At 34.9% G+C, this 23,353-nt stretch overlaps 8 protein-coding genes across 8 annotated transcripts; 6 read left to right on the top strand and 2 right to left on the bottom strand.

Annotated features, from left to right (window-relative positions):
- Nucleotides 1–91: 91 nt before the first annotated feature.
- EIN_079840 (coatomer subunit beta, putative) lies at nt 92–2,614 on the top strand (the record flags this gene model as incomplete). Its single annotated transcript, XM_004184340.1, has 1 exon — nt 92–2,614. The coding sequence occupies one exon, from the start codon at nt 92–94 to the stop codon at nt 2,612–2,614; it is 2,523 nt and encodes an 840-aa protein (XP_004184388.1).
- A 411-nt stretch (nt 2,615–3,025) lies between these two features.
- On the top strand, nt 3,026–3,394 carry EIN_079830 (hypothetical protein; the record flags this gene model as incomplete). Its single annotated transcript, XM_004184339.1, has 1 exon — nt 3,026–3,394. One exon carries the CDS (start codon nt 3,026–3,028, stop codon nt 3,392–3,394), a length of 369 nt encoding a protein of 122 aa, XP_004184387.1.
- A 3,564-nt stretch (nt 3,395–6,958) lies between these two features.
- Nucleotides 6,959–10,375, top strand: EIN_079820 (hypothetical protein; the record flags this gene model as incomplete). The annotated part of the gene is made up of 1 exon (XM_004184338.1): nt 6,959–10,375. The coding sequence occupies one exon, from the start codon at nt 6,959–6,961 to the stop codon at nt 10,373–10,375; it is 3,417 nt and encodes a 1,138-aa protein (XP_004184386.1).
- A 109-nt stretch (nt 10,376–10,484) lies between these two features.
- Nucleotides 10,485–11,498, top strand: EIN_079810 (3-5 exonuclease, putative; the record flags this gene model as incomplete). Its single annotated transcript, XM_004184337.1, has 1 exon — nt 10,485–11,498. The coding sequence occupies one exon, from the start codon at nt 10,485–10,487 to the stop codon at nt 11,496–11,498; it is 1,014 nt and encodes a 337-aa protein (XP_004184385.1).
- An 832-nt stretch (nt 11,499–12,330) lies between these two features.
- On the top strand, nt 12,331–13,467 carry EIN_079800 (dual specificity protein phosphatase, putative; the record flags this gene model as incomplete). The annotated part of the gene is made up of 1 exon (XM_004184336.1): nt 12,331–13,467. One exon carries the CDS (start codon nt 12,331–12,333, stop codon nt 13,465–13,467), a length of 1,137 nt encoding a protein of 378 aa, XP_004184384.1.
- Nucleotides 13,468–13,576: 109 nt separating this feature from the next.
- Nucleotides 13,577–16,795, top strand: EIN_079790 (hypothetical protein; the record flags this gene model as incomplete). Its single annotated transcript, XM_004184335.1, has 2 exons — nt 13,577–14,602; nt 14,732–16,795. The coding sequence occupies 2 exons, from the start codon at nt 13,577–13,579 to the stop codon at nt 16,793–16,795; spliced, it is 3,090 nt and encodes a 1,029-aa protein (XP_004184383.1).
- A 146-nt stretch (nt 16,796–16,941) lies between these two features.
- EIN_079780 (hypothetical protein) lies at nt 16,942–19,623 on the bottom strand (the record flags this gene model as incomplete). Its single annotated transcript, XM_004184334.1, has 1 exon — nt 16,942–19,623. One exon carries the CDS (start codon nt 19,621–19,623, stop codon nt 16,942–16,944), a length of 2,682 nt encoding a protein of 893 aa, XP_004184382.1.
- Nucleotides 19,624–20,929: 1,306 nt separating this feature from the next.
- On the bottom strand, nt 20,930–21,452 carry EIN_079770 (hypothetical protein; the record flags this gene model as incomplete). Its single annotated transcript, XM_004184333.1, has 2 exons — nt 20,930–21,075; nt 21,119–21,452. The coding sequence occupies 2 exons, from the start codon at nt 21,450–21,452 to the stop codon at nt 20,930–20,932; spliced, it is 480 nt and encodes a 159-aa protein (XP_004184381.1).
- Nucleotides 21,453–23,353: the final 1,901 nt, after the last annotated feature.

Raw genomic sequence — 23,353 nt, 5'->3', positions numbered from 1 at the left:
AATATTAATCTTAACTAAAAGAAAATAACGAGGTGTTTTATTAACGAACTAAAAATAGTGAGATCTGCATGGAACTCAAAAAGACAAAGGGATGAGCCAAACATATCAGCTGTTTAATAATTATCTTTCATACAAAGCAGAAGACGTTGAGAATATGTTGAAAAAAGATGACTCGAGTCGCAAAGAAGCACTGCAACAAATTATTTCAGAAGAATTAAATAATAATTCACATCCAGAAGTGATGATGAATGTCATACGGTATGCACTCCCATCCACTGATCATGAAGTTAAAAGACTGTTTCTCTTTTATTTGAGTACGGTTCAAAGAGTCGACGAAGCAGGAAAACTTCTTCCGGAACTGATTCTGGCCATCAATTCACTGTTACAGGACTTGAACCATCCTAATGAATATGTCAGAGCGTTAACCCTCAAATTCATTCTCACAGTAAGAGAAAAAGAGTTTCTTCAACCACTTGCACACGCTGTTGTTGATAATGTGGACTCACAGAGCACATTAGTAAGAAGACATTGTTATACCGCAATAGCACACATCTTTAAGGCTTTCCCAGACGTAGTGCCAAACGCTCCAGAACTCCTCAAAACCGCTTTAATTAAAGAAAGAAACGGACCACTGAAATGCAGTGCGCTGAGAGCACTTATTAAAGTCGACTTGGCGACAGCAGTTGCATATGTTGTGAAAAAGGCGGAACAGATCAACACATCAGAAGAAAGTCTCCAACTTGAAATATTGAATTTAATTAAGGCGGTGTCTAAGTCGACACCACAACACTACAGCACATATTTGACAATTTGTTCTGCACTCATTACAAGCCAGTCACCGGCTGTTTCGTATGAAGCTGCCACGTGTTTACTTTCAGTGTCGTCTTCCCCATCTGCTGTGAAGGCTGGAATCAAGTGTATGATTGATATTGTCATCCAATCGAGTGATATGAATGTCAAGATGAGTGTGTTAAACCGCATTTCACAACAAATTATGAAGACACCACGACTGATGTGCGAGCTTGAAATTGATTTACTTCGAGGGTTCCAAAACACATCGTCGTATGTGAGATCGACATTTGTTGGTGTTGTTGTTCAATGTGTCACAGCGAAAAGTGTGAATGAAGTGATCAACGCGCTCAAAAAGGAGTTACTGAAAGAGGAGAATGAAGAGTATCAATTAGTTGTTGTCCAAGCAATCAAGTTGTGCAATAAGAAATTCCAGAGCGAGTCAATTGTACCGGTATTATTAGACATCATGAGGTCCACAAAGTCTCTTTTAGTCTCTAAAGAGATACTTTTGTTCCTCAAGGCAATGTTGAACATAAGGAATACAAACAACAAAGAGATCTTGAAATCAATGTTTGAAATCATTCAAACAGAAACAAGCCCAATACTGTTGAGCGAGTTTGCGGCACTTCTAGCTCGTTTCTGTCAAACACCAGAAGAGCTGAAAGAAGGCTTTGACAAAGTCAATTCGATTTTCAGCCCATTAACAGGAGTGTCTCTTCTCACTAATACTAACACGATCATTATTGGACTGTTTGTCTCGAGTTTGGTAAAGTTGGTACTCAAAGGGGAGAAAGTGTTGTCAAAGCCCGAGATCAATCAAATACGTGCTCGCGCGTTGAAAAGTCTTCTGACACTTAAAAAGGTAGAAACGAATAGTGATGTTATTGGTAAGATAAGACAAGGGATGACTTGTTTAACAACAAAAGATGACAAGTTGAAGGAGATTGTCTTGTTAGAGCCACTTATTGAAGAAGATAAAATCGTCCAGAAGACCAAGAGTGTTCAGGTTGACGACGAAATTGTGATTGGCATTTATAACGAGAACACAGACAATATGCCAATGCCTGAGAAAGAAGAAAAAAGTTACGACACTTTCAGAAACATAGTGCAATTGAGTGGATATTCGGACATTCTTTACTTGGAAGCAAGCATGGAGCTCTCCCAATTTGATATTAACATCGACACGTTGATTGTGAACCAATCACAAAGCACTTTAGAAAATATTGTTGTGCAGTTGGTGCCACGGTCTGAAGGACTTTCTGTGGTCGGACAATTTGCACCACTAACACTTGGGCCTGGCGAGTTTACTAGAGTCACCATTCCTGTGAAAGTCACGGGAACATCGTCTGGATTAATTGCTGGATATGTCAACTTTGACAAGACTGGGAAAGAGGTCACCACGGGAAGTAGTGATGGGCACATGGTGTTGTCTAACATAAGTGTTGAAGCACTTGACAGTATTAACCCTGGTAATATCACGAACGAAGAGTTCCAAACAAAGTGGGCGGAGTATGAGTGGGAGAACAAAATAGTTGTTGAGACTGAGATTAACAACTTAAGCGAGTTCATTGAAAATATATGTAAAGAGGCAAGAATGAATTGCATCACCCCAAAGAATCTGTTTTGCTCGGAAATTGGGTTTTTGTCTGCAAACCTGTATGCGACAACCGTGTTTGGCGATGACGCTTTAGCGAATATATCTGTTGAAATCGATAACGGGAAGATAACTGGTGGTATCAGAATTAGAGCAAAGAGTCAAGGTGTTGCAGTTTCTCTTGGGGACAGAATTCTTTTAGTCCAAAAGAAGAAAGTTCAAGAGTAATCGAGTTTAGACTCTGTTTCATAGTTTATATGGCTTTAATTACTTATTATAATAAAAGAATTATAAGAATTTAATACTTACTTTATTAATAATAAATAATAACTATTTTTATTATCTTAAGGCAAATGATTATAAACTTAGAATTGGAATAGAATCAGCATTTTAATAGTTATATAATTAATAAACTAGTAATGAAATTATTTTACTATTTTAAGATAAGATTGATATTAGTAAATATTAAATGAACACAAAACACTACAAAAAAAGACTACTTTACAGGAAACTAAACTTCATAGAACAATTGAATACCTTTTTACTTCAGTTATAAATACAATTGATGAATAGTGTAGTATAGTATCTAATAGTATATTTCTAGTACAAAGACGAGGAAAAAAGAACTTATAAAAAGAGATGACAAAAGTTGAGGTCGATATAGACCAGTACGTTCAATTAAAACTATGCTTTGAGATGAAAGAGACAGTTGAGTCTGAGAAAGAGTATCTGAAGAAAATAGTCGCTGAGCTCAAGGAAGAGAACACTAAAATACGAAAGGAATTGGATGTTGCTCAACAGAATATTATCGACGAGAAAATTGCGACTGAGACGGTCAAGATCGAACTTGAAAGGGTCAGAGGAGATTTATATCGTGTGGAAGGCGAACGAAATATTCTTGACTATGAAGTTGGACTTTTAAAGAGTGACAACGAAGTGTTAAGAGACAAATGTTTTAAGCTTGAAAGAGATGCTGTGTCATCAGTGTCAAGGATGTGTTTGGTGTGAAAAGTTAATTTTTGATTGTTGTGTCTTTTTGAATAATTAGGATTTATGGATTGGTTTATTATATTGTTTAATTAAGGGTTTTTCATTTTCTATTTCAGGTTCATTTTATAATGGTTTCATAAATTATATTCAAACTACTCTTTCCAAAAACAGAATAGTTCATTTTGTAGTTTTATTATTATATTGTTTTAAATTGAGTATTTTAATTACTTATTATTATATTATATAATTGTATTTTTTTAGTTAAAAACAATTTTATTAAAATACAAAAAATTGGGACCTACATTGACCACCACCTTTACCAAAAAAAAATATTTGCCGCGAGTGTTTTTTGAAGGAAGTCCATTTTTCAGCCACTGTTTGTGCGTCCCCATGTCACCCACTTTCCTTGTCCGTACTGTGTGGACGCGGATGTGGTTCCCCCCCGCTTGCAAGGGGGTCAGGGGGGATCCGCGCCAAGGGAGGACTTGGAAAGTGGGTGAAACGGTGCACAAACAGACTGTTTGAGTGCGGCCTTTAGAGCCTTCTTTTCAATGCTCCGTCTCACTCGGTTTCCACTAACTCGAGGTGAATTTTCGGCATTTCTTGAATTCGGAAACCAGACCTAATATCTTCCCATTTTCCTATTTACTATAATTTGAATATGATTCGAAATAGAAAAAATAAATCTATTTTAAGAGGTGGTGGTCAATGTAGGTCCCATAAACTTTATAAAACAAAAGTCTTAATTAGAGTCAGTCTGTTAACGTTGTTCACTCCCCAAACGTTGTTTTTTTTAGTGTTATATTTTTAGAACAATAGAAAGTTCCTTCAATAAAAGAAACTATCGGCAAATAACAATAATGTTTACCATGTTAAAATTTATTTTTTAGCAATTCCCGCTTTAAAACAAATTAAAAGAGTTAAAAAAAAGAAATAATTGAATTAAAGCAACTCCAAAACAAAAAACGTCAACCCTAATAATCCCACATTTTGCTTATAATTTAACTCTGTTATTTATCTTCCTTTTATTTACAAAAACATATGTTCAGAAAAGATAAAAAACAAAAACTTGATGAGTAAATAAAATTGAAAAAATAACACTTTTCAACACAAGTAAAACATAATTTTTATACTGAATAATTTATAAGCTTTTTGAACAACAAGAAAATGAAAATATAACATCAAGTTTATTTAATTATATGTTTGAACATATCAGGGACTCTGGTATGCTTTAATTTAAATCTTTTCAACTCACAGAAAAAAATTCATTGATTCAAAGCTTTTTGTAATAATACCGTCTAAAGAGCCTAGCATTAACAATGCTTCGTCTTATTGAAAGCATTAAACAAACGATAAAACAATTACATTTTTTTTTCAAAAATATAGTAACAAAAAAAACACAAACACATTAAATATACTAAATTACAATTCAAGTGTTCAGCCTTTATTGTGATTACTAAAACCAAGCGTTTTCAAAAAGCACTTGACTCTTGTAATTCTATATTCAAATAATGTTGCCAAAAGGCATTTATGAGCCGTGTTAAAAGCTCACAATGTTTAAAATTTTTTAAATTTTTTTTACTTGGTCTTATTACAAAAAAAAAATCAGAGCTTTTAAATTCAACAACTGATAGTTTTCATTTATAAGTATTTTATAGTTAAAATATAGTTTCTAATGGATTTTTAAACTTTTATTATTTTCTTCATAAAAAATATAACGGAAATAAATAAGATAATAAATGAATAAAACTTGCAGTAAAATGTATTGGAGTTGAATTTAAATCCGTTAAAATACTTGGTGTATCAATTGAACGATAAATATAAATATTATAACATTCTATACAAAACTATAAATTATACTATAAAAACCCTTGAAAAAATACAGACTTATCATTAGGAAAAAAGAGTGAATAACATAGCCAACATAACACTTAAAGTTTTACCTTGATTTTAGAGAACTTAAAGGTTATCTTTGAACTAAAAAAATAAAAGATGTTTGTTCTTTGTATTAAATTGAATTGGGTTGAATTGGAAATATATATTAACAAACTAGAGGCGACTAAGTGCTGCAACGACCTGACGGAGCGCCTTCTGCATTTCCACCGCAGCAAGTGGAAACCAGCCAACTTTCGCCGATTGAACGGTCTCAACTTGAGATCGTCATTTTGGCATGGTTTCCGGGGTGTTTGTTGATTTCTGCAAGAAACGTGAAGATCTTGAAATTAAATGATTTTGTTGGTTTTATGTTCGTTTTGATTTGGAAAAAGAAAAACATAATATGAAAAAGAAAATGTTATTGGTATGTTTATTGTTGTTCTATTTTAATATTTACATTTTTTTGTAGAAGATTTAGCCGTTATTTAGAAGATTCTGAGGTGAACAACGTTTGGGGACTGAACAACGTTATCCGACTGACTCTATTATTCAAACTTTTAACACGTTGGAGCTTCCTTTTTTCAGTTTTATATGAAAAAAAATAAAAAAGTTGATGTTTTATTTTTTTGCCGAATGTAAAAAAAATAAAAAAAGAGGAAAAACCTGTTTGAGCTCCTTTGTGGATTTTTATCCTTATGATTTTAGTAAAATTAATATTCAAACGATAACAAAAATCACTAAGATATTCGAATTATTGTTATTTTGTACCATCCCCAAGTGTTTTATAATTTGTGGTAATTTGCTAAGACGAAGAACGTTTGTAATAAGCGTTTTGTCGCCACTTGAAGTTACATTTCATCAATATGATTCACGTAAATTCATAGAGTGTTTATATTATAAATATACATGCTTTCAATTGTAGATAATAGTACGTCTGTTTTTTCTAACAAGATTAACTCCGACAACAGTCCCTAAAATTAAGTATCTTTATCATAATATTCAACGTTAAACATATTACTCAATTTGATATTGATATAAAAAATTTTAAAAACGAACTGTTTTTGTTTAAACCTTTAGTTTTTATAATCAAAGGCGTCTTTTCCATCAAAGACTCGATCAGATATTATCGTTTTGAATTTTGGAGATTATTCAGTGAAATTGTTATTTAAAAAATTTTGTTTTGGTAGTTCGGCAAAATAGTATGTTGTGTTTCAATGAAAAAAAATTCTGGGAAAAAAGCACAAAATAAACTCCAACTTGTTAATAATTTTTAAAGGAAAAAATACAGGAGATTTAAACCTAAATTTTATTAAATAGTAAATAGAATTATAAAAAAGTCTTCAAATTTAAAAAGTTTTATATTTTTCAAATTGTTCTCTTCTTAGTTAAATTCAATGAAACATTTTTTTATTATTCTTCCAAAACTGTGATAGAAAAAGTATTTGTTATTAAAAGTACTTAAAATACTTCAAAATAAATAATTCAAAAACGTTTTTGGGATAAATAATAATAAGTATAAGAAAAATTTAATCCATACGAAGACGAGATTATTTTTTTTTTAAATATAGCTTTACTTTGGTTTAATTGAGTTTAAAAATTCAATGAAAAATTTAAAAACCATAAAAATTCTGCTCTGTGTTTTTGGTCTTTTTCTTTGTTTTTTTGTTGATGGTGTCAAAATTGCGTTGAAGAAACTTCAAAAGAAAAATGGGGTTTTTCAACGATATGGAAACATATGCAGTTAAACTTTGGAACGGAGTAGTACTTTCACTATTTTACGTAGTTGCCTCATACAAAAAGTCGTTGAAACCGTTATGCGTCGGCATTTCCACTGTGTTTCTTGCCGTCTGCTTTTTATGTGTATTGCAGTCTGCAGTTTCGCAAGTACCCAGTGTTTTTATGCGACTTTCCGAAACCCAAATAGGTGAAGGTGACATATTGTTAGTCAGTAGAAACTCTCCTTTTGTGAACTATACCAACTTAACAACACTGTTAGACACGTGCAACCACTGCTCTGCTAATTTTCCAAGGTGGTTATTTGTTGGTGATATCACTGGTCCAGCACGTACAGCGACTTGTATTATGAACATCTATAATAGCACCTTAGAAAAAGAAATCGACATTGGTCGTGGTTGGGAGTATGATCCACTTGCTCCCAAATCAGTTGTATTATCTAAAGATGCTGCTGCTATTATTGGTGCTAAAGAAGGTCAAAACATCAATTTGACGTTGGATTTTGTGAAGATATTTAACGGGGTTGGTGCTAACATCTCACAAATTACCGACATCTTCACTTTCGAGAGAAATGTGACGACAGAAGTCCCTCTCCCGTTGTCTGTAGTTGATCCAACTAACTCGAAGAATGGGAAGGTTATAATATTAACGATATACAACATGGAGAAAACGATCAATGAAACAACCCCTGTAGATCAAAGAAGCTTCTCATCAATATACATTGAAGGGATTGACATGTACATCACAGAAGCGTACAACACATATGTTCTTGATATACTTAAAAAAGATCCATATGATCAATTTATTATCAAAAATGACTCTTTAATCACTCAGGTCGAGTTTTACATTAAAGTTGATGGAAACACTTTAATGAGCAAAATGAATATCACCGAACAAATGTATGTCAAAGGAGTCACTCCAAAGCCTTATGGAAAGTACTCCCAAGTGCTTGGGAATGTCATTTCGATTGACAAAGGTGGAGTGGAGATTATAATGGAAGATATGATGAAAACTATAGTGGACGATGAAATTAAACAGAGAGTCAGTCCAATTAGTCAGTTTGTGAATACCACACTCATTACAGAGTACATTAACAAACAACTTGACCAGAACTTCAAAATCGACATTGGAGGGTTTGCGACACAACTCTACGTGCAAATGAAAGACCGGACAAAGGCGTATTTTGATGGAGATAAATTGATGCAAAGCATTGTTATCGACACAACAAATGAGATTGCAAGTATCATTGGAGTCGACCAGCCATACACAATCACAGCTCCACTTTCTCAAGTGGTGTCCGTCTTCAACTATTTGATGTATTTGCTCCAACAAATATTCAATTTCATTCTCGTTGTATTTGCGTTCATGAGTGGTCTTTTGATATACAGTTTGCTGATTTCTGACGTTGAAGAGAAGACGTATGAATTTGGTATGTTGCGAGCGTTAGGGTTACTCAAAGCGCTTTTGATTGAAATATTAGTGACGGAGAGTGCCTTGTTTTCTTCGATAGGAATAGTCACAGGGTTAGTCTTAGGCTATTTGTTTTCGCTCATAGTGAATTACTTGATATCGTATTTATCTGCAGTGCCAATGACATTTATCCCAGTCTGGCAATCGATAGTGTTACCATTTTTATTAGGACTCATTCTTCCCGTAGTTTCTAATATAGTTCCCATCCGGAGGGTATTATCAAAAACGCTCAGAAATTCCCTTGATTTGTATCATTCTGCTGCGAATGAAGTGAATGTGACAATCAAACGGATAGAAGATATTGGGATGAGTCCATTACTGATAATGATTTCAATCATAATGATCATAGCGAGTTTCATCACATACTATTTGGTCCCACTATCATTCTTAAACACAAATTTCACATTACTCTTCACTTGCTTCTTAATTGTGTTACTCGCATTCTTGGCAGGGTTGTGTTTGCTCTCGCAAATATTCCAGCCTTGGATGCAAACAATTATTCGGTACATCATCATCACACCATTCCAATCAGCTCTGTTGAGTATTGTCGGCAAAAACTTGGACTCGCACTCTGCACGTAACACTAAGACTACGTTGATACTGACAATCACTATCAGTTTCGTGCTATTTGCAGGTGCGGCTTTTTCTTTGTCGCAGACAACTTTGACTAATGTCATCAGACAACAACTCGGCGCGGACGTCCAAGTCAAAAACACGGTTGGAACACTCGACAAAGACCTTTTAGAGAGTTACCTCAGCTCGTCGAGTCATGTTGAAAGTTACTCATTCATGACATCTGATTTTGCAACAACGGCAAATAAAAAGGCAAAGACTTATTTATCCAACTTGGCGATGTACCCCAACGAGAAACTCAGTTTCATTGCAGTTGACGCCAACTTCTCAAAGACAGTCTTCACCGATTTGTTGGTCCCCGTACAGACAGATAACACAATTCAATATGAAAAGGCGGATAAGTACGACGATGTGATAAAGTCACTGTATGACTCGCCACGAGCACGTCCTTCTGATGTTCCAACACAAAACCCTATTAATACTGATACGGAGTATTACACTAAATATGGAACCGATTACTATTATAAAAACTATTCAGACGTTATTGTGGCTGAAGGTATCTTACACGAAGATAGTATGAGTGTTGGTGACAACGTCCGCATTCAAGTGTTGCCCTACACTGACAGCAACAAAAATTACTTTTTAGGGAAGATCAGAGCGAGTTTGAAGTCGATGCCAGGGGCAATGTTCTCATCGTTTTACTCCGTTGGCATGTTCTCACCAGTGATTATAACAACTGATCAGTTACAAGAGCTTTTGGACGTCGAGAGATACTTAACTGGGACTGCTAATAAAGTCACGTACTCGACATGTTTTGTGAAAGTGAAGAAAGGGGTGTCGGACGTTGTAGTGCAAGAGATTCGAACATTATTTGGAGGTATAACCATATCGGTGCAAGACACGGAAAGTACTTTATACACGATTACATCGTCAATGAAGATATTAGAAATCTTCTTTGTCGTTGTATCACTTATTGCAATGGCACTTTGTTTCTTTGTTATGTTACTTTCATTCACCGCTAATGTTCGAGAGAACTCGTGGGAGTTTGCTGTATTACGAGCAGTTGGATTGACGAAGTGGAAGGTCATAACTATATACATCTATGAGGCGTTTTGTATCACCTTAAGCTCAGTCATTTTTGGGACTCTGATTGGGATTGGTGTTGCGTGTCTTGTCAACTTGCAGTTTATCTTATTCTTACAACTTCCATTCGTATTTGCGTTCCCATGGATCAATGCCGTTGTTGTCTATGTTTTAGCCTTTGTGGTTTCATTTGCAGCGAGTTTTATACCAAGTTATGCATTGACTCGAAAGCCAATTTCAAATGTACTCAAAGGACAAATATAATTCATTTTTAGTTGTTATTTATAGTTATTTATAGTTTCATAAACCCTTTTCGATTTCGATTTTTAATGTTTGGAATTGAAGACTTGACGAACTGAAAAAATAAGAAAGGATGTCATTCAAAGACGTGAAAATACACTATGTAAACACAGAAAATGAGATGAATGCCGTTGCTGAGAGTTTGAAAGACGTTGGGTCTGTTGGGTTTGATGTTGAAACGTACAGGGGACGTGCTTCGGTCATCCAAATATCGACGATGAAAGATTCGTATGTTATTCAAGTCTGTTGCTTTAGACGGTTTCCCCAGTTCTTGACAGATTTTTTGCAAAACAAAGAAATTTCAAAATTGGGTGTTGGAGTTCATAGCGATTTTGAACTTATTGACAAAACCTTTAGGATCAATTGTGTTGGTGGACTTGATGTTGGGTGGGTTGCGTATGTTATTGGCATTACATCCGATTACAGAAACTTGGATTTCTTAGGAGAGCAATTAACTGCGGAGAAAAAATTGACTTTTGATGGGTTTTGGGGGAAAGACCAATTGTCGAAAGACCAGATCAATTACGCTGCAAAAGATGCGTGGCTTGGCATTGCTGTTGGGCAGAAAATCTACGACCAAGGACTCACCACAAAAGAGAAAAGAAGAACGGACTTCGACGGATGGTGCGTTCATATGCAGACAAGTAAAGAGGACGTTGAAGAGTACGTGAAAGATCATAATGTCAATACCTTTTTGTTAGATGTCAACGTTAGCTGTGAATTGGACGGAATACGAAAATCAAAGGAATACGCCGACAAACTCAAAAAAGCTCAAAGGAGAAACATGAGAATCCTCGAGAAGGAATCGGACGAGAAAAAGCCACGTAAAAACACCGCCGACCATAAAGTCGTCAAAACCGAAGTCGAAAAAGCCGGAAATAAAGTCGAAATTGTTAAACAAAAAATTGAAAAGGCTGAAATGCAGAAAACAGGCGAAAAGTCGAAAGAGGAGAAACCTCAAGAAAGTGCGGAAAAGATGGATATTGAAGAACAAAACCCGTCTTCGTCGGAAGAATCAGAAAACTCTGAAGACTCAAAGGAGATGAGTGAACAGGAAGATGAAGAGATGGTCACTAACATTATTTGATTGGATTTTACTATAAATTTATAGTTTTTTAATAAACATATTTTTACTAACTTTTTAACTAAAATTGTATTGTTTTCAAAGTGACTGTGTCGTCCGATTCAAATGTCTTTTTGATATTTGAAATGGATCTTCGACATTTAAAAAATATAAATTTCTAATTTATATATTAAAATAATAATTACTATTTTTTTTCTAATTTAACATTGTCAAATGAAAATAAAAATAATTAATTAATAAATAATTTTGTTAAATGAAGGTTCACTTCATCATTAAAAATAAAATAAACTCATACAATTTAAAAATATTCCTTTAAAAAGCAAATATGTTTTTATTGTTCAATCTTCACAGATTTCATTTATGTTTTTAATCTTTTTGTGTTTGATTATTAATTTTTTGCCATATATAATTTAACATTATCAGAAATAATGAAGTATACAATTTATAAACTAATAAGCAATTAGTCATAAAAGAAAAAATATAAAAATAAGCAATGAAATAATTTATTGATGCGAATAATTATCAGAACAAATAAAGTTTAATGGTTATTATAGAGGATATGATATTTTTTTATTATTTAAAACACTTTCCCGGAAGCTTAGGGTTTTTTTTTCAAAAATTTTGAAAACAACACTATTTTGTTTTCAATAGGCAAGATGTAATGATTGGTATAAACGTTCGACCAATTTAAAAAACTTTTTAGGTTCTTTTTATTTTCCCAAAAATGTCTATTTTAATTAATATGACTATTTATGAATAACAATTAATAATTAATAGATTTTAAATTATAAAAAATATATAAAATGTTAACTATCGTTTAAATAATATGATTTACATGTTAATGAAGAACAGAAGTGATTCAAAAAGTGGAAGAAATTCAAACAAAATACAGACTGTAGAATTTCGAGAAAGTGCAAACCGCATCACTCCTTTCTTTGTTCAATTGAACAAAACGCAAAAATTCAAGTTGATGTTACAAACGGAACGGGTCACACAACGTGTCTTTAATTTCACGCGACAAAATCCCAACCCCAAAGAATCTGAAAACAAAAGTCAAACACTAACTGACCTTCCCCCCGTGAGTTATAATGATTTCAGAACAATAATGAATACAGTTTCTTTAAGTTATATCACTTCATTGGACTGCTCTAATAACAGACTTGCATCACTCCCACTCCCACCACTTCCTTTTCTTAAAGAACTCGATTTGAGCCATAATGTATTGAAAAAGGTACCAAGTGTGATAACTCAATTCACTACTCTCACAAAAATCGACTTGTCGTGTAACGCAATAAGAACACTTGGCCCACTCAAAAGACACCAAACACTCCGGTTTGTCGATATCCACGAAAACGCAATTACAAAACTGAATTTCGATAAATACACCACCGCAGATAATTTGGTCTACTTTGACATATCGGATAACTACATTAATGCACCAGTAGACACAACACAGCGGTACATCTTCTCGTTCCCTTCAATATTCTTCCAAAAGAACCCGACGCTGATCATCGGCAATTTGTACCTTGGCGCAGTCAATGCAACTAAAGACACGGTGTTTCTGAAGCAATTGAATATCGGCGCAATCATCTCGATCGGCAAAAAGCCTATAGAAAAGATGAATACCAACAACTTATATTTGCCGATAGAAGATGACCCAAAAGAGCTGATCTCAGACGTCTTGAAAGAATCGATTTTATTCATCAACGAGAACATCAAAAGGAAGCGAGGGGTGTTAGTTCATTGTGAGTGTGGGATCAGTCGAAGTGCATCGATTGTGATAGCGTACTTGATGAAGAAGAATGGGCTGTCGTATAAAGATTCTTTGCTCTTTGTGCAGAGCAAAAGGCAGTGTGTGATGCCGAACAGTGGCTTTGTGAAAGAGCTTTTGGAATTTGAGAAGGAAGACTTCAGTTTTGGAATCGAAGAGAAAAAACAAGAAAAAAGTCTGAGGAACCGGTTCCAGTATTGAATTATGAGATAAGAAAATGTTTTAATTTGTAGTTAATTTGTGACATTACTTTTTACGAGTTATTTTCGTGGTTCCATTCAACTGAAAATAGGCGTTTTGCTTTGGCTTGATGAGTAACAACACATTCAAATTATCACAGAACGAACCCGCAGAGTCACTCGAATTGTTGATGAAATTGGTGAGAGAGAAGGCAGAGAGAAAAGACGGGGAAATCGGGAAGTTGGAGAAAGACGCAAGAAGAGACGTAATTGAGGGTTTTCAAGCGATGGAAACCCTCATTCAGCAAGTCGTCCAAATACGTAAAGAGGCTGATGAGGAAAAGAAACAAGAGTTGGAAATATTGAAAGCGGAGAATTTGGTACTCCAAAAGAAGGTGGAAGTCTCCAAAAAAGAGATAGAAGTTCTGAAGGCGGAGAGTTCTCAAAGTGTTGTCGAGAAAAAGCGGACGAGCGAGTTGTATGAGAGTCGCATTGGGCAGTTACAGCAAGAGTTAGTGAGTAAAGACACCGAGCTTGGTATAATAAGCAATGAGCTTACCATTCAAAATGGTTCGGAAGGTCCGATTGATGATGACATAGTGACTAAAATCCAAGAGAAGAGAAAGCAGTTAGAGGTTGAGGAACTGAGGCTGAAAATTGAAGCGCTCAAAACCGAAGTTGACAACTTAAAGGCGCAAGCGGAGACAAATGCACAAACGAATGATGTCATGTGGGTCACTATAATGAAAGGTCGTGTGGAGAACAATGCTTTAAAAACACAATTAGATGAATTGGAAAAAGGTCCACTGCCAGACACAGAAGACATATTTGAGGGTTTTGTGCAGCGCGGTGAGTTCGACAAGATAAGGGAGTGGACCAAAATATCGAACTACAAAAAGGTTGGGACAATAGAAGGTGATGGTGACGAAAATAGTTGGAAAATGGCGTCAGGAAAGAGTAACATCCTATGCATCAAAGTCACACAAATAGGAAGTGTCTTTGGGTATTTCCACAGAGGTCCACACCCCTCTTTAAAAACGTGGAGAATACCACAAACAAGTGAAACAGTTTTCACTCTGAGAAACTTGTTCAACAAACCTCCTTTAATCATTAAACAGCTGGTCAATGGAAAGTTGGAAGAAAGTAAACCCGTCGATGTCTGTGTGCCAATTATAACAGAGGAATTAGACTCTCCATGTCTGTGTTCTCTAATTTTTGAAGGGATTAATTAGAATCGATTTAATACCATTTATAGTAAAATTACTAGAAAATATAGTTTAAAATAGCTTGAGAGAAATACAAGTGAAAAACTCGAAATAAATATCTTAGGGATAATTTGTGGGCAAGAAAGGGAAAAGAAGGGAAAACCCTACGCTCACACCAAACTCGAAAATCAGCAACGTCTGGTGATGTATAATCCATACGATGTCGAGAACGGGAAGCTGAAGGGGAACGCGCCGGTTGAGTTTATGTCGACGACATTACCGAAGATACCAAGCGATAGACAACAACTTTTGGACATAGGGTTACCCTTTGCGGTCAACGTCCATCCGACAAACCCAACGATTCCAGTGGCACAAGTAAACACTACAAATGGAGTTATTAATCGGTGTGAATATTGCAGAGCATTTATCAATCCTTTTGTTAATTGGCAAGTGCCAGGGACCCGTTTTGTATGTAACTTTTGTAACCACGTGAACTACTTGAGTAAGTCACCGTATCAGTTGTACAACGAAACACAATATCCGGAGTTGACACAGGGGTGTGTGGACTTTGTGGTGCCAGACAATTTCATGCCGAGAATATATGAAGGGGTGCATATGGTCATTTTAATCGATCTGAACTGCCCGGCTCTCGAGTTTGTCATCCAGTGTTTGGACGCACTCGACTTCACCGCAAAAGTCGCGCTAATAGCATACGACGACACCATTCATTTATTCAAAGCAAGTAAAAATGGAGTTGTTGAAAATGTGATTATGCCGAGTATGGAGGTCGACATCTGTGAGTCGCCTTCCGTGTTTTTAAATGCACAAAAAGTGAAACAGATCTTACCATTAATCAAAAGTATGGGGCCAAATGGGAACAACTGTTTATATGAAGCCATTGGTATTGGATCCACTTTGTTGTCAAAAGTAGGAGGGAAGATAGTTGTTATCAATAGCACTCCTGTTAATGTCGGTAAAGGGGTGTATACTGTCCGAACACCATACTCGGAACAGCGGTCGAATGACGCTTTTAAGAAGATAGCAGCGGATTTAAATAACAAAGGAATCACAGTGGACTTACACATCATTACAGGACAATTGATTGACCTCCCTCAAATTGTCGATTTAGTTGGGAAGACTGGGGGAGATTCATCATATTGTGGAGTGAACACTTTAGGCGATGGTACGTTTTTCAAAGCACTTCATAAGTCCATTTGTGATGTGTGTGGAGTCGATGGAAGTTTCCGAATGAGAGTGTCAAACACATTGAGAGTGGTGAATAGGTATGGTCACTTTTTAACAAAAATATCGGACGTGATTTCATGCCCTGTGGCGTCGTCTACGACATCATTGAACGTTAGAATCACAATTGACTCACCGATTCTCGCGCCTCATGTCTATCTTCAAGCGTCGTATTTATTCACCAATTTAGAAGGAAAAAGATTAATAAGAGTGTGTACAATAGCAGTTCCAGTCACACAAATACAAAGTGAATGTCTGCCACAAGATTACGGAAATGTTGCTGGGGTAATGGCACTGATCTTGATGGACCAGAGACCTGTTTTGAAAAAGGAGGATTTGATGGTATCCCTTGCCAACCAACTCGCCAAGTTTTTCAAGTTCGTCCAAAACAAGGGAAATACACAACAATTATATTCAGTCAATGTCCCAGCATTGGCTGTATCATTAACGTTATACGCAACAGGTATAGTCTCCCTCATTTCGTTACCTTCATCGGATTATATCGTTAACTTAAGAGAACAGGTGTTGGCGATGAAATTGGAGAGTATCAAAAACATGATCCTCCCTTCACTCTTTGACCCAATCACTTTGAAACAAATACCAACAGACACAAACGCCCTAAACAATTTGGTGTTAGCATATGATGGAGAAAATTGGATTCTCTCAATCGGAAGTTTGGTCCCAGCACAAGACGTGCAACAAATCATCGGAGACCAAAGTGTCGTTGTCGTACAACACTCTGAAGGGATGTTCAAAAAGATCAGAGAACTCACAGGAAACTCTCCCATCATCGTTTGTAAACAGGGAACAGACGTCGCCAATTTGCACTTAAATACTCACCTTTTCTCCCCACAGCAATTTGCAGAGTTTCTCACGCTCATCGACTCTAAAGTGCCTAAGTGATTCTTTTCAATTAAAAGGTTCCAACTCTATATATAGAGTGCCATCTCTAAAGATTGTGTTGTAGTAAAAATACTATAAATATATAGTATTTTATAGAAATATACACTATAACACTAAATTAAAACAAAAAACAATTAGATGCCGTTTTATTGAGTGTCTTCGTTGATTTGAACTATTGCCTGGACCCAGTTGTCCCGCTCCCGCGTTGAAACACACATGCAATTCTTCCTCACCCCTAAGCACCCAAACATAAAAGCATTGTGTACACTATCAGTGTCAATGATGTTCATCACATTCACTGGCGACCGTATTGGGATACGATACTCTTCATTAAAACGGTATTCGTTCAACTCGGAGACATCGCGACCGCGCGGCGAATTCTCAAATCGGAGCAAATTCTCACGGTCACGTGTACTTTTCTTGCCAAACACAAACGGCCGCGCGACAATCATCACGTCGGTGAACAAGAGACACATCTTCCAATCCTTCCCAACCTCGCCAGGGGTCACCAACTTCATCCCTCCAAAATACTTTACGCGGCGTTTTCCATCGCATATGCGCGTTGATGTCGTTAAAAATTTCTGCTCGACATTTTTGACATCTTCGAGCTCGAGGTATTCTACAATGGCATCTTTCAACTCCTCGTCTGTTTGTAGCGTGATTGTGACAATGTCCAACACTTTTGTATATTCGGCGTCGTTCATTGGAATGTGTCGCATGATGTCTTGCACGAATCTGGCCATCTCTGTAATTCGCGAAGATATACGATTAACACACACAGTAAACTCTGGAATTGTCAGTGTTCCACCATACTTCTTTTTGAATTCGCTCATCCTTTCGTTGTAAGTCGACTTGAATTCGATGGTGTTGATTTCACTCGAACACTCGAAGAGTATTTTATCTTTCAGCAACACAAATGGAATGTATAATTTGAGCTTCATCGCATATTCACTCAACGCATCGACAAAACCTTTCTTCAAATTGCGCACTAATGTTCTCTCAATCATCATCATTTCTGGAAAAGTTTGGTCCAATTTGTTGATGATTCGCACATTCGATTGTTGTCTGAATGGCGCAAAGTACAAGTACGATATGACTTGAAACATGTGATAATAGTCTTCTTGTTGCAATTGGAATGTCTGGCAGAGACATTGATACATATCTCTTTGTGTGACTGGCACTTCGCTTCTCGTCAAACACATCGTCGAAGCCACACGTTGAATCTTTGGCCGCACACTCGGGCTGGTATAATGAAATTCTTTTGTTTTCCGTTCAGTGGACACGCTGTCTGGAACAGCCAATTTCACTTCAACACAGTCATTCAAGTGCCCAATGTACTTTTGTTGAACGTCAATTGGTTTGTTCGATAAACAGCTCAACACCGTCTCGACAAATTCAGTTGAAATTTTGTTATTGAAATAATCAACATCTTTTAAATTGACCATTGGGAAAAAATTCTTTTGTTCGTCGACCAGTGCTTGAAGTTCGGAATCCTTCTGCTTCATTTTTCTCTGCATTTGTACGATTTGTTTGTTCAGTCGGATGACCTCTTGTCTGTACTCCTCCACTCCGATACTTGGAAATTCGCTTTGTGTTGGTTGTTCCAATTCGGTTGAACTCTCTCTTTTAGTCAATTGTGGTGTTAAAATCTTTTTGGTTTCTTCCTTTTCAACAACAATCCGTGCTGAGACCGACCGTGCAAGTGACTTCTTGTCTTCTTTCTTTTTCCAAAATGAAAACCCTAAGAAGCTTTTGTTTGCGTCGGAGCCTTTGTGTGTTTTAAGGTCTCTTAACCGAGGAGAACTCTTCGGTGAATTATCAGTCGGCGAGATTTGTGCTGATTTCGACATCCTATTGTTCTTCCCAGATTGCGACTGACTAAGGTCGTCGACCATTCGTTCCAATTCGTTGATCCTCGCTTTCAACCCCATAGCCTCGACTTGGCTGATTGTGCTTGGTTGACATTGTGTTTGTGAACTTTCGACAGTTTTTGTGCTTGACTTATCACATGTGCATTCTCCAACTTGTTCTCCTCCGCCACACCGGCTATCATTTCTCCCACGTAATGTCATACTGTTCGATAAGTTTTCGAGTTTTTCAACTTTTTCGTTCTTCGTGGGGAGCATTTCGACTTCGATGATTTTATCGCTTCTCTTAGTGTCAAAGTTGTCTGTATTTTTCTTCGAAGGGAGTGCTTCCAAGTAAGAAATGTTGAGTGGAGAGAAGTCGGGCTTTTTGTCGATGTTGATATTGACCTTCTTTTTATAATTTTTCTTTTCAGCGATGTCTTGACTGTCTTTACTTCCTTTACTTCTCTCTTGTTCTTTAAATTCTTGCGTGAGTTGACTTTCATTGGCATCTTTTTTGTTTTCGACTTTTTCAATTTTCTCGTCGGTGGTCAACATCTCGACATATATGTCTGGTGGCGCTTTTTCATCTCGTTTTTCAATATCCGTTCGCAGCGAATTCATTCTATTTCGCTCTTCACTGACTTTACTCTGAGAGACTTCTACAATATCAATTTTGGACTCCCCAATGACTAACGGAACCAACTGCTTTGATTGCGGTCTTCCTATGACTGTTTTTGTTAAGTCACCGTCTTCGTCGATGAACATTTTAAAGTCGGGAGACAAAGATCTTTCTTGTTGAGTTAGTAAAACGTGAGAAGAAGCTGATCTCTTAATCGCGGCACCAGGAATAGCAACTACATCCGTTCCATTCGATGACCTATCCCATTCCTCTTTAAGAATTTTTAATAGAAAAACAAGTTTTTGCTCGTCAATAGGCGTCTTCATCCCAAAGATTTCATTCCATAGCCAAGCTTTCATTGCCTTTGTATCTTTCTATCAATCAGAAGGGTTATGATATTATAACAACAAACACACTTCAGCATTGCTACATGCATCTCTTCGTCACTGGGAAACTTTCCGATGTTCTCATGCTCCCTCCAAAAGGCAAAGATTGAGTTCACACTACTCCGCTTATCCATTATAATTTATAGTTTCTTATTCAACTATTTTGAATCTTATTTAATGTCCACTTTCGGTTGTTCTGAAATAATTTATTGTTGTTTAATTTCTTTATTATTTCTTAATAACTTTATCCCTCTCTTTTTATATCACACGAAAACAATTGGATTATTTGTTGTAGAAATTATGAAATTTTGCTAGATATTTATGATTTTATTATTATAGTAGTTAAATACTATTATAATAGTTCATTTATTTCGATAGATTAACTATTCCAAAATAAATAAATTAAAAAATAATGTTAATTATATTTTTATTTTACATTGTAATTAAAATATACCAAAATTATTAAAAAACTATATTTTATTTTTAAATTTCTTTTTTGTGTTTTTTTGAAACTTTTTTATTTTTTCATCGTTATTTTATATTTAAAAAATTAAAATATATTTAATTTGAGCAAATTATCACCTTTTAAAATTTCGAGATTTTTTTATAAATACCAAAAATAATTGAATATGCTAACGTTGAAATGGCATTGAAATTACACTATAGTCAGTCTGAAAACGTTGTCTGGGCATTTTTAGACAATCAAAACTAGAATATTTCAGGAAACGATTCGAAACACTCCCAAAACATTGTTTCATAATTTTTACCAGGATTTGATCGTTTTTTCCTAATTCCCAAATTTTTAAACTTATTTTGTGTATTTTTTTGTCAAATGGACAACGTTTTTTGACAGACTTTATATTAAAACATTAAACGTATAAATGCTTTTTGAACATGTTCTTACCTTTTAATAACAATTTTCAAACCACTATCTTTTCTGCTTTGTGATCAATTGACTTTGTGGTTAATTTTTCTTCTGTTGACTTTAAAAAATGTACTATACTTTATAGTAATTTATTTCCTCAACAAACAATTTAAGGTAAAAATAGAGAAGAAATTATTGAAAATTTTTTTACTTCCCAAAAGTGTTTCAAAAGAAGTTTTGAGTTTTTGTATTTTTGAATTAGCAGGAATTATATAAATAAAATGGGTAATTAGAAATAAAATAAAAAACAACTTCATAAATCAGCATTTATAAAAATATCGAATATGGACGTATCCTTCTATCGAATAACATCTTGTTTGATCCCCAAAATTGAAACATAAAAGAACAATACATTTAGAACGCAGTAATGGACTGGTCTGCCTGGAACGAATTAAAACATCCGGCGTCGTAGTCTGCAAATATGTTTTGTGGAGTTTGTTGGTCGCTTTGTTGAGATGCGTTTGCTCGTTGAAATGCGTCATTAAACCGAGCAATTTGGTCTTTTTGTTATTCACATCGCGCTAAACTGAATCAAACACAAACTTTTGACTGTTACACGGATTTCGTAAGCAGTGAAATACCCCGGGTTTTGTTGTTTCAACTGGTCAAGGATGTACAAGGTGAGGTTCTGTGCAACGCCTTTACTCTCCAAATCTGCTACAATTTCCTCATATGAAAAGTAGAACGTAAGTAACTGTTCAATCACACTTTGAACATCATAGACGCCGACTTGTTGTTGTGGTGGTGCGATTTGTTGTGTGTCTGTATATTGGTATTGTTGCAGTCCGGTAACTCCGTATTGTTGTTGTTGCATTTGGTAGTCAGTGGATGGTATTGAGTTGGGTGACGAGACTATAGAGCTAGTTGCGTTCAGCATAGAATGATTTAGTTGTTCCGATTTTCTAGATAAGGGGTGAGACTGCGATATATCCGTTTTGGCTTCCTCGGTCTTTGTTTCTTGGCGATTTATAACTTCTAAAGACCTTTTTCGAATGGACTCTATTATTGCCAGACTACTCTTTGGCAGTTAGGTGGCGTGAATTATTTACAATAGTATTTATATCACACTTATAGTTCTTGCATTCAAGTCTTTTTCTTCAATTTAACAATTCATAGCCTCTTTAAACAATTTGGTGTGGTTTTTTGAATTAAAAGAAATAATTTGATGTTTGGGGTTATACGAATCTGCTCTATTTTTATTATATAAGAAAAGTTATGGTGGATTTGACAAATGATTTTGTATTATGGTATGGCGATTGCTTTGGTAATTCATTGCATACAATTCCCAGTGTATTAGACAATAACGACTAAAAACTAATTTATATAAACAAACTAAATTTTTGCGACGAACAGTTAATTAATAAACAATACCAATGATGAATTGAGTAATAATAGTTAACAAATGTATTAATAATAAGTAAAATGAATGGTATCAACAACCATTTTTTTTAAAATACATATTTTTTCAAAAATAAAACTTTTTCCTTATTATTCAACTAAACTTGACTACAGTCTGTCTTTTAACGTTATCTGGTGCCTTTTGGACCATAAAAATTGGAATAATTCGGGAAGCAGTCCCAAAAACCCATCCCAATTGTTTCGGGTTTTTTCACGCTTTACCTAATGCCCGATGTTTAGACAAAAATGAATCTATTTTTTGTCCACCAGATAACTTTAAAAGACTGACTCTAGTTTCACCTTTTTAAAAAGTAATTTTTAAAAACCTAATTGTTATTTATTAATTAATTGTGTTTTTTTCTTTTGGGGTAATAAAATGCACATTAATTCAAACGTTTTTTGATACTCATCACCTTAAATCATTGGGAAACCTTTGTTATTTGCTTAAGAAAATACAATTTTTCCAATTTCATACTCTCCTATTTTTGTATTTGAGTCAGTAAAAAATGAACAATTCTTCCATTGTTTTTTTGTTATATAACATAAAATTCTTTATTAATTCTAAATATATTAAGTAGATATCGTTGTAAACACTAGAATTGTCCTTAATTCATATTTTATACCATCAAAAATTACAATGTTGGTAAACTAAATATAAACACAATTCCTATCACTTGTATTATTAATTGGTATTCCAAACTAAAAAAGTGTTTTTAAAAAAATATTAAAATTATTTAATTTTGAGAATTCCAATTCAATCAAATTCAGATCAAGAGTTCCATATTATTATTCTTTTTGTACTTCTTTTTTTTAAGGTGAAGAGGAAAAATAACAGCTTATTTAAAAGAAAGAAGTACAAAAAGAATATTCATTAACAACAAAGCAAATTTATTGGCGCATGTAATGAAAATGTGTTGTTATAAATTTTTAAGTTAATAAACCAGTGTAACAATTGAATTTACGTCTTTATTTAAAAAAACAAAAATTGCATAATTTGGTCACAATAATATGTTCTATTTTCATTAAAAAAAATTACTTTTAAATTATAGTATTAATTATAGTTGATAAATAATTTAATTGAAAACAATAAAGTGAAAATATTTCCTCTTTTTTAACCGGCCGACACGGACACCTCTGTGCCGGCAACAAAAACATGGATCGTTTTTACGATCCATTTGATTACCCCCTTTCTAAAAATAAACAAAACAATCACTTAAATCGAACACATGACGATCCAAAATTCTGGTAATTTTTTTCTTTCTGAAGAAAAAAACACTACTTTCGCTCGAAGACCCAATTGACTGATAATATTTATTTCAGATCAATAAAACATAGAAAAAGAAAAATAATGGGTGCCAGTGTTAATTTAATGGTTTATAA

This window comes from Entamoeba invadens (assembly GCF_000330505.1).
Source record: "Entamoeba invadens IP1 unplaced genomic scaffold scaff_1105074725643, whole genome shotgun sequence".
NCBI lineage: Eukaryota > Evosea > Mastigamoebida > Endamoebidae > Entamoeba > Entamoeba invadens.
This window is presented reverse-complemented; position numbering and strand designations above follow the sequence as displayed.